The sequence below is a fragment of the Girardinichthys multiradiatus genome, chromosome 3, assembly GCF_021462225.1.
Source record: "Girardinichthys multiradiatus isolate DD_20200921_A chromosome 3, DD_fGirMul_XY1, whole genome shotgun sequence".
NCBI lineage: Eukaryota > Metazoa > Chordata > Actinopteri > Cyprinodontiformes > Goodeidae > Girardinichthys > Girardinichthys multiradiatus.
In genome coordinates this window covers 33,495,528-33,509,981 of record NC_061796.1, presented here as the reverse complement: position 1 = coordinate 33,509,981, position 14,454 = coordinate 33,495,528, and the positions used below count along the sequence as shown (strand labels likewise).

Below are 14,454 nucleotides of genomic sequence, written 5' to 3'. Positions count from 1 at the left end.
TTTTCTGTCACTGTGAAAGCAGTGTGACTGATAGGCATAAAGCAGGTGGACAAAATGAAGCTGATTAAGGTGGAGCTGGCTAAGAATGGAAATGAAACATGATAAGAACAGAGATACAAAGACACAATAAAACCAAAGGAAAATTCTTACAGAAGTAACAGAACTAAAATGCCCCATAAACAGAATGAATAAGGAACTAAACCAAAAAAAATTAACATTTTCCTCAGTTGGTTAAAGAAATTACAAAGAGTAAATTTAGTTTTACAGACCTTTCCATAACAGCTATTTGACTTGACACAGTCATTACAGTAACTGCATTTTAGTGTCAGTGTTACTTTGCATCCTATACTTTATGTGAAATGTATTTTCCCTAGCATGCCTCATCACCCAGTCTGAGTGTTTCATAGATGAGAGATAAGGTACAAATAAAGTTAAAAACAAAAAATATTTTAGGAGAAACTTCTGACATGGCAACACAGAGTACAAGCTGTTTGTCCTCTCACCTTGTCAGGACGTCTCATGCCACCACAGATCTACTCTACTCTACTCTACTCTACTCTACTCTACTCTACTCTACTCTACTCTACTCTACTCTACTCTACTCTACTCTACTCTACTCTACTCTACTCTACTCTACTCTACTCTACTCTACTCTACTCTACTCTACTCTACTCTACTCTACTCTACTCTACTCTACTCTACTCTACTCTACTCTACTCTACTCTACTCTACTCTACTCTACTCTACTCTACTCTACTCTACTCTCATGTTAGCGTTGTTTAACCATATAGTGCTGTTGTTAAACAGTGCTGCTAGAAGCACTTAATGTTGCTGTTTGATGTGCGAGGCACTGGTTAAACATGAAAGGGTGGAAGAGTGTGCTTCGTAGCTTACGTTTTGCGCTCATACCATACAATACCAACTTTATTTATAAAGCACTTTATACACCGACAGGACCAAAGTGCTGTACACAATCATAAAAACAATGCACAGATGATTCTGCACTGGGTCACCTGATATTGATTTAAACAACAATTTTGCCAGTGGTGCAATTAAGTACGTATATTTGTTTGTAAGGGTTATTTTTTTCTGTAATTATTTAATTAAAATTAATATGTTAAAGTTCCAGTCCTAGCTGGAACAAAAAACTAGCAGCCAGAATTATGTAATGTGAATTTGATTGACTTTAAAGAAGTCAGTAGTATTAAAATTCTTGCAAAGGACATTATTACTGTAAGCCAGGGGCCGCGTTAACCAAATATTTTCTGTTTTTGACCGTTTTTTTTATAAATGGTGATGGAAAAATCTGAAGGCCATCAGTCATTTTGGCAGATTGTGATTGTAAGCCACATTTTATTGAGGTGAGTTATGGCTGTTTGTAATAGAACAGTTTCTAAAAACATCCATCTATCAGTTAGAAATTTAGTAGATAGTCACTGAAAGCCACTGGGTTACCCTTCCTGGCTGATTTTGGTCAGTTTAGATTAGTTTCACTATTTAAAATTTAGCTTGGTGCCATTTGCTCAAATGGGAACAGATTTACTGGGGCAAGAACTATGCTGAAGCCTATTTAAGATTCATATGGAGGTAGTACAGAAAAAAATCAAGTTTTTATAAGGCCTCTTGGGAATATGCTGAATATATTTTTGCCTGAGCTTTTCCAATTATAAAGGTCTAAACAATTTCATACTCACTCTTAAGCTATAAAAAAACTGAATTTATATAAATGAGATTGCACAGTTAAATAATTGAAAAAGATAACTGGTTGTTATCCTATGGAATCTGCTTTCAGATGTACATATACATAAAATAAAAAGAGCTTTCCCAGTCTGTGCATCACCATATCCACCGCCAGGCAGTAAGCCCACTGTTGTTAAAACAGGGGTCAGAGGTCAGCACTTATTTACCCCACACTTGCTGAGAGCGATGTACCACCACCTCTCCCTCACTGAGCGGAAACTGCGACCACCCACGCAACTTAGAACCTCCTCGATGCCGTCGTCCTCCACCTGGGAGGAGGAAAGAAATGCAGAGCGTCCAGTGATGCAAAGAGGATGTTCTTATTCCAAACAGGGTGGCACATTTTTACCTTAGAGACATGCCGACTCATTACATTAGAGTGAGAATCGGAGATATCAAGATACAAGCGCATTCAACATCCTGATATATAAACTAAAATGCCGCAAAAAGATCCACGAACCAAATCACCCTGGCACTCACACCTCTGAATGTAATAAACAATGAGGTTGTTGAAAAACGAGAATAGCAAAAAAAAATTAATTACGAGGCAGAAGATCAACAATGGAAATATGTAGTGGAATGTTATGATAACACATATTGGACCATTAACTCTCACCTCTTCTGCATCTCAGTCTCAGTTTATTATTTTCCTATTTTACATATTTAAATGTTGTTTAACATTTAAAAAGAAAATATAATAGAAAAGGTGAAAATGTGTTTAACTGCCTCATAATTAAAGAGAGGTGTCAGAGGTTTAACTTAATTTACAAAATCAAGAACAACTGCTGGAATATAACACTTGTTTTCTATGTTTTTAAAACATTTCAGTCCCATAGTCAGCATATAAGTGCATATATGTACAGTATTTGTATGTTCTTACCACACATCCTGACCAGGTGTAGCGTGTGGTGAGATTGATGACCTGGTTGTTTTCAGGTCTCAGCACTGCTTCCTTCTCGTAGCAGTTCTGTTGTCAGTGCACACACAAAACAAAACAAAAAAACATTTAAAACTGCTGAAATTCAGGCTGATCTGCAGAGCAGGCAGATTTGGTGTCTTGGCAGCTGGATTATATGAAATGTTATTACATTTGTGAATATGTATTTAGTTGACATTAAGGTGTATTTCTCTTTGGAGATTCAGCATTTTTGTTATTAGGTTGCAATTTATCAGATAAGGAGAGCAGACAAATAAAATCCCCTTTTTGGACCTCTGTTTATTGTTACATTAAGGTGTTTGCATTTTAAGAATTGTAACTGAAGTGCAGTCCAATCCAAAGGTTATGTTGACTTATCAGCATGAATTTTACATTCATATGAGGATTCAGTTATGTATTCGAACCATTTTTGGGGGTGAACTGATAATGCAACATACAACTTTAATGAATTTTAAAAATAAGATGACACTGCACCAGTCTGAATTTATTTCAGATATTATGACACACAGTGTCAAAATGATACATATACAGGGGTTGGACAATGAAACTGAAACACCTGGTTTTAGACCACAATAATTTATTAGTATGGTGTAGGGCCTCCTTTTGCAGCCAATACAGCATCAATTCATCTTGGGAATGACATATACAGGTCCTTCTCAAAATATTAGCATATTGTGATAAAGTTCATTATTTTCCATAATGTCATGGTGAAAATTTAATATTCCTATATTTTAGATTCATTGCACACTAACTGAAATATTTCAGGTCTTTTATTGTCTTAATACGGATGATTTTGGTATACAGCTCATGAAAACCCAAAATTCCTATCTCAAAAAATTAGCATATCATTAAAAGGGTCTCTAAACGAGCTATGAACCTAATCATCTGAATCAACAAGTTAACTCTAAACACCTGCAAAAGATTCCTGAGGCCTTTAAAACTCCCAGCCTGGTTCATCACTCAAAACCCCAATCATGGGTAAGACTGCCGACCTGACTGCTGTCCAGAAGGCCACTGTTGACACCCTCAAGCAAGAGGGTAAGACACAGAAAGAAATTTCTGAACGAATAGGCTGTTCCCAGAGTGCTGTATCAAGGCACCTCAGTGGGAAGTCTGTGGGAAGGAAAAAGTGTGGCAGAAAACGCTGCACAACGAGAAGAGGTGACCGGACCCTGAGGAAGATTGTGGAGAAGGGCCGATTCCAGACCTTGGGGGACCTGCGGAAGCAGTGGACTGAGTCTGGAGTAGAAACATCCAGAGCCACCGTGCACAGGCGTGTGCAGGAAATGGGCTACAGGTGCCGCATTCCCCAGACCTGGGCTACAGAGAAGCAGCACTGGACTGTTGCTCAGTGGTCCAAAGTACTTTTTTCGGATGAAAGCAAATTCTGCATGTCATTCAGAAATCAAGGTGCCAGAGTCTGGAGGAAGACTGGGGAGAAGGAAATGCCAAAATGCCAGAAGTCCAGTGTCAAGTACCCACAGTCAGTGATGGTCCGGGGTGCCGTGTCAGCTGCTGGTGTTGGTCCACTGTGTTTTATCAAGGGCAGGGTCAATGCAGCTAGCTATCAGGAGATTCTGGAGCACTTCATGCTTCCATCTGCTGAAAAGCTTTATGGAGATGAAGATTTCATTTTTCAGCACGACCTGGCACCTGCTCACAGTGCCAAAACCACTGGTAAATGGTTTACTGACCATGGTATCAATGTGCTCAATTGGCCTGCCAACTCTCCTGACCTGAACCCCATAGAGAATCTGTGGGATATTGTGAAGAGAACGTTGAGAGACTCAAGACCCAACACTCTGGATGAGTTAAAGGCCGCTATCGAAGCATCCTGGGCCTCCATAAGACCTCAGCAGTGCCACAGGCTGATTGCCTCCATGCCACGCCGCATTGAAGCAGTAATTTCTGCCAAAGGATTCCCGACCAAGTATTGAGTGCATAACTGTACATGATTATTTGAAGGTTGACGTTTTTTGTATTAAAAACACTTTTCTTTTATTGGTCGGATGAAATATGCTAATTTTGTGAGATAGGAATTTTGGGTTTTCATGAGCTGTATGCCAAAATCATCCGTATTAAGACAATAAAAGACCTGAAATATTTCAGTTAGTGTGCAATGAATCTAAAATATATGAATGTTAAATTTTCATCATGACATTATGGAAAATAATGAACTTTATCACAATATGCTAATATTTTGAGAAGGACCAGTACAAGTCCTGCACAGTGGTCAGAGGGATTTTAAGCCATTCTTCTTGCAGGATAGTGGCCAGGTCACTACGTGATACTGGTGGAGGAAAACGTTTCCTGACTCGCTCCTTCAAAACACCCCAAAGTGGCTCAATAATATTTAGATCTGGTGACTGTGCAGGCCATGGGAGATGTTCAACTTCACTTTCATGTTCATCAATCCAATCTTTCATCAGTCTTGCTGTGTGTTTTGGTGCATTGTCATCCTGATACATGGTGCCTTCAGGATACAATGTTTGAACCATTGGATGCACATGGTCCTCAAGAATGGTTCGGTAGTCCTTGGCAGTGACGCGCCCATCTAGCACAAGTATTGGGCCAAGGGAATGCCATGATATGGCAGCCCAAACCATCACTGATCCACCTCCATGCTTCACTCTGGGCATGCAACAGTCTGGGTGGTACGCTTCTTTGGGGCTTCTCCACACCGTAACTCTCCCAGATGTGGGGAAAACAGTAAAGGTGGACTCATCAGAGAACAATACATGTTTCACAATGTCCACAGCCCAAGATTTGCGCTCCTTGCACCATTGAAACCGACGTTTGGCATTGGCATGAGTGACCAAAGGTTTGGCTATAGCAGCCCGGCCGTGTATATTGACCCTGTGGAGCTCCGGACGGACAGTTCTGGTAGAAACAGGAGAGTTGAGGTGCACATTTAATTCTGCCGTGATTTGGACAGCCGTGGTTTAATGTTTTTTGGATACAATCCGGGTTAGCACCAGAACATCCCTTTCAGACAGCTTCCTCTTGCATCCACAGTTAATCCTGTTGGATGTGGTTCGTCCTTCTTGGTGGTATGCTGACATTACCCTGGATACCGTGGCTCTTGATACATCACAAAGACTTGCTGTGTTGGTCACAGATCCGCCAGCAAGACGTGCACCAACAATTTGTCCTCTTTTGAACTCTGGTATGTCACCCATAATGTTGTGTGCATTTCAATATTTTGAGCAAAATTGTGTTCTTATCTTGCTAATTAAACCTTCACACTCTGCTCTTACTGGTGCAATGTGCAATCAATGAAGACTGGCTACCAGGCTGGTCCAATTTAGCCATGAAACCTCCCACACTAAAATGACAGGTGTTTCAGTTTCATTGTCCAACCCCTGTAGGCTCTAACGCATGCATGCACCACCACCGATATTTGGTCATCTGGCCTTAGCAAGTTGTGGGGAGTGTTCAAAATTTTCAAAAATGTCCTGGCAAAATAGTGCCTAGAAATGTATCCACTCTACTAAACTAATATAGTTTATTCAAATTGGTAAGTGTCCTGGCAGAGACTGGTATTTTAGCAACTTAATATAAATGTGCTTTGTCCATTCCATAACAATTTTTTTATGTGTGTTTGGGGACATTTTCTTGGTGGAACACCTAATTGTGGGCATGTTTTAACTGTAGCCCTACACCTTTATTATTCCTCAAACATCCTAAGCAATTTCCCATTATTTAAGAGTTTATAAATAGTTTGAGTCAGATGGCTGTAAAATGTATACAAGTATTGTTGTAGCAGGATAAAATAACTCAAAACTGGTTTGTGGAATGATAAAAGTATGATAACATTTAGCTTCTGGAATGGCACTGATTGCAATCTTGGTTTGGTCTCCCTAGTCTGAGCATCTTAAATTAAATTTACAAATTCTCCAAAAGAGAGGCTTGAAATGTCCAGCCAGAGTTATAGGTTCTATTTACAAAGGGACATTTAACCAAATATTAATAGGGGTGCATGTATAAATTTGTGCCTGTATGTATGGTTAATAATAAATTAACGAAAATTACAAGAAAACCAAACTTGTGAAATCATATCTTTATTTTAGAAATCATTAAGATAGATGCTGTACTTACAGACCACCAAGGAAAATGACTTGTTTTAATAAATCATTAACTGCTCAAAATAAAAATAAAAAAACATCCATGCCAATGATGAGCGCATGTAAACTTCTGACCAGAATTTAATTAACATATTAATTTAGTAATAAAACATATTTATTTTGTCAATTTTTATTGGAATTCAGTTAACTCAACCCAAAACTCACTTTGTCACAAACACTTTATCTCTTTGAGTGATAGACTTGTTCATGTGTGACATCTTTACATCTGTGCAAAATATTCAACTGAGTAAAAAAAAAGTGGGATGTTTGATCCTGCAAATCTGTGACCAGAATCTGACAGACAGCTGAGAAGTGATGTGATCCCTCTGAGTGCACTAGAAATATCTAACACATTGTCACATATGTGTGTCAAAAAGGCAAAAGATTACAGCACTAACCGAATGACTTCAGCACATGAGCTGCAAAATGAAAGCTATGCATGTCGATATTTTTTTTTCATTTCGGCATAGATTTTTCTGAACATCTGAAGTTTATTTAAGATGTATCCACTTTCTCTTTCTTAAGGCAAATTTTAAAACTTCAGATCATAAACAGGCATTTCTAATTTTGGTATTGCAGTCACATAGCATTTTAAGAAAATAATAATAATCAAGAAACTCTACCGTTGAGTTTGAGCTTCAAAGGCTTTTTATTAGGTTCTTTCATATAAGGCATCCAGCTAGGGCTGGATAAAGATAATGTTAATTGATGGTAGTGTTAGGAAATTAATATTTACTACAATTGTAAGTGAATGCATGTGAAACTAATGAGTTTTTCCCCCAGTGGTTTATGTGCTAACACTGTCTGGGTGAATCATCCTCAGGAATATTATTTTTTTCCTAGAAAGTAACCATTTTAGGTGCCATGGACAGCTGTTCATTAACCAGTGGAGAAGGCCTTGGGGCAAACTCAAGAAATGCAGGCGAGATTATACTTTTATCTGATTTGAAAACAACTCAGTGTTCTCCTGGAATCGTCTGGATGAGAACGTCTGGAGATAATCTGGAGTCGATGAGTTAACTGTTTAGTCCAACCAACTCATGCACTTTTCCCTTCTAACAAATAGTTCGGCAATCTGCTGGCCCAGATAATAGATAAAATAACAGGTCTTTGAATTTGTTCTTATAACTGTTTTTGCCAGAAAGAAACCATGAGTAATGTGCAAAACCACAATAAGGTGCAAACCACCCTGAGCTCCGTTATATTCAGAAGCAGGAGCAAGACTTTGTCATGTTTTGGGGTAGGCTTGGACAGTCTCCCACAGAGGGATCTTGATCAAGAGTTCTCACTATTTTGAGGTTGCCCGCTTTTTCCCTGACTGTCTGTGCAGTCAGTGCATCAAACCATGGCTGCAAATTTAACAAGATTATTAAAGTAGACGAGCTGATCAACAGCATCTGTTCTTTTTTAAACAAAATAGGGAATACATCAAACGCGGAACCTGAGTTGCATCATTACTGAATACATCATCTACTGTATGTCAATTTCCACCCTAAGAACTTTTCAAAACTTACTATGGTGCTAGAATTCTAGGTGTTTCAAACAGGTGCTGGTAATTTCACACTTCTGTAACTTTGGTCCTTTCAAATTCGACTTTTCCAGGTATGAAAAGGAGTCATCTGCCATGAGGTATTGTACTGGCCATGCGTCAGTCCAAACCTGCATTTTACAATGATTTTAAGTAATTTTCTATAATATACTTTCAGTCTTTCAGTCTAGTGGGTGAAGGTCACTGATTGATAGTTTGGTTTTATTAGCGATTGTAATCAATTATACCTCACTAAAGTCAACTGGCTCAAACATGACTCATCAACACAATTAATAGATCTAGATAACATATAATTAAAATAAAATGTATTCAATATTTTGGTGTTTTTAAGATTATTTATCTTTATCAAAATAATTAACCACCAAGGGATGTAAAATAAAATGCAATCCTTAAATAAAAGGGTACCAAAGGGTAGTAGACTGGAATTGATTGGCTACAGGGTGTATTAAGCTGGAGATGTTTCAAAATGTGTTATTTTTGGTATTTCTTAATTAGTAATAGGAACAAATTGTGCCTTTATGACAGGTCTGGTACTAGGGCTTTAAATAGTCAAAAAGAAAAACAGAAAATTTGTCAAAAAGCCTAAACAAATATTGCTCAAGACCCCTTTATACAAAATATTTAAAAAAAAAGGAAAGAGGTTCCAATTTTAAGTTAAGTTCAGGAATAATTCTCAGTTTGGGAAGAAAAATTGACTTTATACCATTTTAGATTACTGGATTAATCATTGAAAACGTACAGTTATTCTCTAAATTTCTCCTAGAAACTGACAGTTAATTCTCTGAACTGGATGAAAAGTTTGAAGTCCTGAAGTCCAAGTTGAATTGTGAACAATAATGGCACAACTTCTTCATTGCAAACTGAAATGAATACGCACCATTTCTCTTTTATTCTAGTTTATAGTTTAGCTTGTAGTCTAGCGCCGGCAGTCAGTGTCTCACCTTCTCTGTCTTCTTGTACACAGCTGGCCACTGAGAGGTGTCATCAAAGTAGAGCAGAATGTTCTGACAGCAGCGCGACTGCAGAGAAGGGAGACAGAAACAGAAAGAGAGATTGCTCTGGGGTGGTACATCGATCAGAGCCACATCAGTGAGGTGATTCGGTATAAAACTTGTTCAACTTCCTGCAAGCTAAAACAAATAAAGCATTGCAAAAAAGGGATCATAACATTGGTTAATTCAGAGAAGGAAAAAAAAAGATATACACAAAGAGTTGTAGACTGGAAATAAGGGAGGAGGGGAAGTGGATGAGAATGCAAAGTCAGTTTAACGGTATGGTGGTGTCACTTAACATAATGAAGTGAGACCGAATAAAAGAGAAAATGAGAAAGCTGATCAAGTGGAAGATACTTCAGAAAGAAAAAATGAGGCAAAGAAGACAAGTACGCTCATTTTCCTAGACGGTGTGTTGAGCTGAGCTGATGTGAAATAACATTTTGGCATTACAACACAGTTTAAAAGAAGAAAATAAACCACTAAATACAGGTTAAAATAAAAAATAGATGTTTTCCAGAAAAAGCATAAAATAAAATAAAATTAAAACAAAGACTAACAATGTTCACTGCAAAATAAATGTTTGCTTTGAATGTCATAGCAGCAACACATTTAGGTAAAAATCAAGTTAAAAACATATTTTGCCACTGTGTTGCATCACCTCATCTTTTAACAACACTGAGCTTTTGAAAACCAAGAAAAGCAGTGGTTATAATTTTAAAACACATTATAATATTTTAGTTATTCAGCAGTTAGAAGCATTTTTGTTTTATAAACATTTAGTCCGCAACAAGACTGTACAGGAAGAGACTAAATGAACTGAGCTGTTGACATATATTGTGCAGAAGATGTAGGTTGGTAGAAGATTTTTACTTGAGCTTGACCTAAATATTTCACTTTTTTCACCCTTCAAGAGTTTTTTATGATTAATTGACATGTAAAGAAAATATTTTTTCAAAAAGAGCTAAGCTTTTCACTCTTAGCATTTGAACATATATGAACATATGAACATCATTGTATTATGTCTATAAAAACATCAGTTGTTGTTCTTTAACAAATTTAAAATAATTTAAATAAACATCTCACTCAGAAAAAAAACTTTGTGTTAGCAGCCCTACCTTTGGGTAGCGAAATCGGAAATCCAGCCGCCCAAACTCTGTTAGAAAGCAGAAACGTGTGAGGAAAACCCAGTCCTGCAGAGGCAAAAAAAACAATAAATAAATAACCAGACAAAGCAATGATTAAAGCTGTTAAACAAATACTACAAGTTGCACAATAAATACAAAAATATTCCACTTAACTGAAGGTAAAAGCCAAGACATAAAAATGGCTTTTTGAAAGTCACAAAATTATTAGCTCTGGTCCAGCTTTAAACATGAATATGCTTCACCACTGAATACGCTGGTATAAACCTAGAACATCGTCACAAATGGAAATTGTAGTATATAACTGATTTTAATAGATAGGAATAATCGGAATTGCAAATAAGCTGCTTATTCCTGCAGCCTTCACACTACATTGCATATATACGGCTCACACATTGGACAATGAAGTCATGGGTTGTTTGGGTTGGACAAAGCAGTGCTACCAGCTACATGCTAACGTCAGTGAGCCAGCATGTATTCATGCTAACCATGTTATTTATCTTTTTGTTAAGTCTCAACAGATGATAAGCATTCCACCAGCTGAGGCAGTTTTAAACCAAGCAGTAAATTTTTACACATCTCTAAATAAGCCACATTACCAGACATGGAAAATTGGCTCAATTCTAAAATCGGAAATTGATTTTGTTTTGGGGCCTGAAATGTTTTCTCAAATGCCTTTTAGTAGTGAAAATCTTTTCTAACTGCTTTCAAGGTGATAGCAAACCAAGCTAATTTTTATGCTTTTTAGACAATGTTGTGATATAATGAGAAAGAGTTAGGCATTTAACACTATTGGGTCATGCTATGCAGCTAAATTCATATTTAAGCTTAATGAAATAAGCTAAATAGGTATTAGCTTAGCACTAAACTCTGCATCATTTAAACCTTTTAGTTCAGCTATCTTTTCAGTGACTATATCTTATTGGATTGTGGATGTTTTGGGCATATCAGCATTTTTAAAAAGTGGTTTGAGATGGTTGTGAGGCTAAGAAATAAGAAACATCCAAATAAAAACAGATGCCTGTTCTGATTACTCGTTAGATTGGTCAAAGTTATAGCCAAATACAATGAGTTTAAACCATCGCCCCGGATTATATGGAATTTAGACAAAAAAACAACAAAAGTTATGTGAATTACATTTCTTATTAGATTTGATTTAAGTTAGAAAAGATGCTGTAAACACGCAAGGAGCTAAAAAAAATCAACAGAGTGAAGAGAAGCCTCAGGGAAGAAAGACAATAAAAGTTGGTGTAGACATTTGAGGGTAATAAAGAGGAAAGAGTGAGGAGGTATAACAGCAGGATAGTTTCAGGAACGTTAAGAAAGGAACTAAAAATGGTGTAGAGGGGTTCGGCAAAGGGTTAAACTTTCAGAGAGGGTAAACAAGGCATTAACGGACTATTGTGCAGGTTAATGAAAAGAAACCTACCTGCCTTTAATATTATTCAGCTCTCGACTTGGCAGCATGAGACTAGATAATAGTGCTGATGGTGTGCTTCACTTAGATTACATAAGGCACTGCAGCAGTGTTGGTATGGCGGATCAGTCACTAGTGGCCTCCATATATATATATCCTATACAGCTAGGGGCAGACACACTCTGCAGATATGGATTGCGGTGCTGAATGCAACACATACATCACATTGTTGACAATATGTCCAGTTTACCCACACCTTTCCATGTGGATGGCCGCTGAGTCTGAGTAGGCCTCAAGCTGAGGCAGGGCAAGTAAATGAAGGGTAAACCAGAACAAGACATCTAATCTTTTCATCCTGACAATTTTATGCAAATAACAGCTTTCTCAGATTTACTAATAACAGAGCGACTTTTAGCCCTGTATGTAAAAGCCTCATAATGCACAATTGACAGTATGTCAAGTGCTTGTTATTAAAACATTGGCAGAAAAATCTGAATACATTTTATATAAAATAATATCACAAGTCCCCTAATGTGCCTATTGTGTAATCTTAAAACAACTTATTTTGGTCAACTGGCGAAGAGCAAGCAACAAACATTTAAATATGAGGACTAAATGAAATTTTTATAGGGATTTTACAATAGATCAACCGCACTTGCATCAAAGGCATCGATGCAAGTGTCTGAAAGTGATTTTTAAATTGTGGCTTTTCCACAACAGCAACAGGGTACCATGTCTTTAGCGATGCGTCCCGTTGCCACAGGGAGGATGAAGTCAACACGTCACAGTTGGGCCCCTGATCTGCAAAATGAGGTAGTAACAGCTGACGTATCTAAAGGTTACCCATCTTTATGACTTGAATACCTGAATGAGTGATAATAGACAGGCTGTGCAACCGGCTGGCTGGTGGATTTAACACAAAAACACAGCAGGAGCAACATGGTGCAGTGGGTTACGCACATTGCAATAATACACACTGGACAGGTTGCGGTGAAGTTTTCAGAGACAGGTGACCGGACATTGGCCAACATTAGTTTCTTCTGTAGTGGTAATGCTTGAAAACAGAATAAAACCAATGAAGCATTACAGGATACCAACATATTCAACCCCTCAGAAAAGTAGAGCTGACTACTCTTATACAAAACTATCCGATCACACATTAGATTCCTATGAACTTATACAAAAAAAATGTACTGAAGGATCTTCTAGATGGGAGAAAAGGTTTGCTGGAGAGATTTCTAGACTCCTTCATTTTCTAGCTGAGAAAGTCTGCAGCCTGCTGTGAGAGCTGCATTCCAAGAGCATGAGTGAAATTGATTAAATGACATTGATTAAAACACTCCTGCGACACTCATTCATGACAAAACACTGCAGCACATAACGTATATTTTTTAGCCTACCTTTAGTACAACCTCTGGTGAAACAAAAATCATTTTGCAACTGTATTTTTAGCAAGAAAAAATAAAATTATTTGCATTTAACTATTTTTTTATTTAACAAAAAATTGCAGTTGAAAAACATTTTTAAAGTGGACATGGAAAAAAAAAATTTTTATTCAAAGTGCAACATCGATGAGCAGAATTCTAGGGGAACTAATCTGTGTGCACTGAAACAGACTATAAAGATTTGAAAAATCACTTTACAGAGCAGGGATGAGGATGGGTTTTCAGGGAGATTATCAGGTGCTGGATAGATAAAAACAGGCTTGCCTCAACACAGCATGTGCTGTGAAACCAATCTCCTGGGGAGGGGTTACTCTGTTTCACTCTGGGGTCACCCTGGGTGAGAGATGGCGAGTTAGGGTGTGCTAACACATGACCCACCATCCTTGGTTGAGGAAATTTGTATTTTTATTAAGTGGTTTCTTTCTTGGAATCTGCGAGTATGATTAAGCAAGACATGCAGCCTGGAGACTCTGAGGAATCCTTGAGAACTTTCACAAGTTATCTTCTGAATTTTTAATTATAAGTTGTTTATAATAATATCATTTTTGAATTTGTGATTGTTCATGAATAGACATTACACCATGATTCCTAACGTCTATGAATGCAGTGTTTCCTATTCCTTCAGCAGCATCATGGGCACATTGTCCTGCATGACACACATTTCCCATTTTTAATTCACCTGAGTCAAAAGAGTCAATTATCCCAACAGTTACTCAAATTCTGTAGAACCCGGCTAATGACTACAATTCAAACCAAAGGCAGCAAAATGGGGGGACGTGCAGGGTGGAGTGTCCACATGACAGAACTGGGAAACACTAAGTTCATGAATGAACTAGTGAGGGAGGATTAAGATAGAAATGTTACTTGCAGGTGCCCAGTGAAAGAATGCTGAGAACATGGAGGAGGCATCTTTGTAGGAGATTTGGAATACCCACCTCTGGGAGAGTTTTCAATATGCAAAGGCATGCTGGGAAAGTAAGAGGAATATTTTCTGTAATTGATGTGTTCCAAAAGACCAACAGGTACAAGATGAATGATGGTGCAAAACCTAGAGGTGAGAAACTTATCTTAAAGAGATAATCAGGCTTAAGAAGGATTCGTACAG

At 37.7% G+C, this 14,454-nt stretch overlaps 1 protein-coding gene across 1 annotated transcript in view; it reads right to left on the bottom strand.

Moving 5' to 3' along the window:
* Positions 1–14,454, bottom strand: part of tmem145 (transmembrane protein 145) — a 70,956-nt gene that overhangs the window by 34,341 nt on the left and 22,161 nt on the right. Inside the window, exons 2-5 of the mRNA XM_047360975.1 lie at positions 10,461–10,535; positions 9,292–9,369; positions 2,621–2,707; positions 1,908–2,009 (exon numbers count right to left, since the gene is read on the bottom strand). Of these exons, the coding sequence (XP_047216931.1) occupies positions 1,908–2,009; positions 2,621–2,707; positions 9,292–9,369; positions 10,461–10,535 (342 nt within the window). The remainder of the gene's footprint in view (positions 1–1,907; positions 2,010–2,620; positions 2,708–9,291; positions 9,370–10,460; positions 10,536–14,454) is intronic.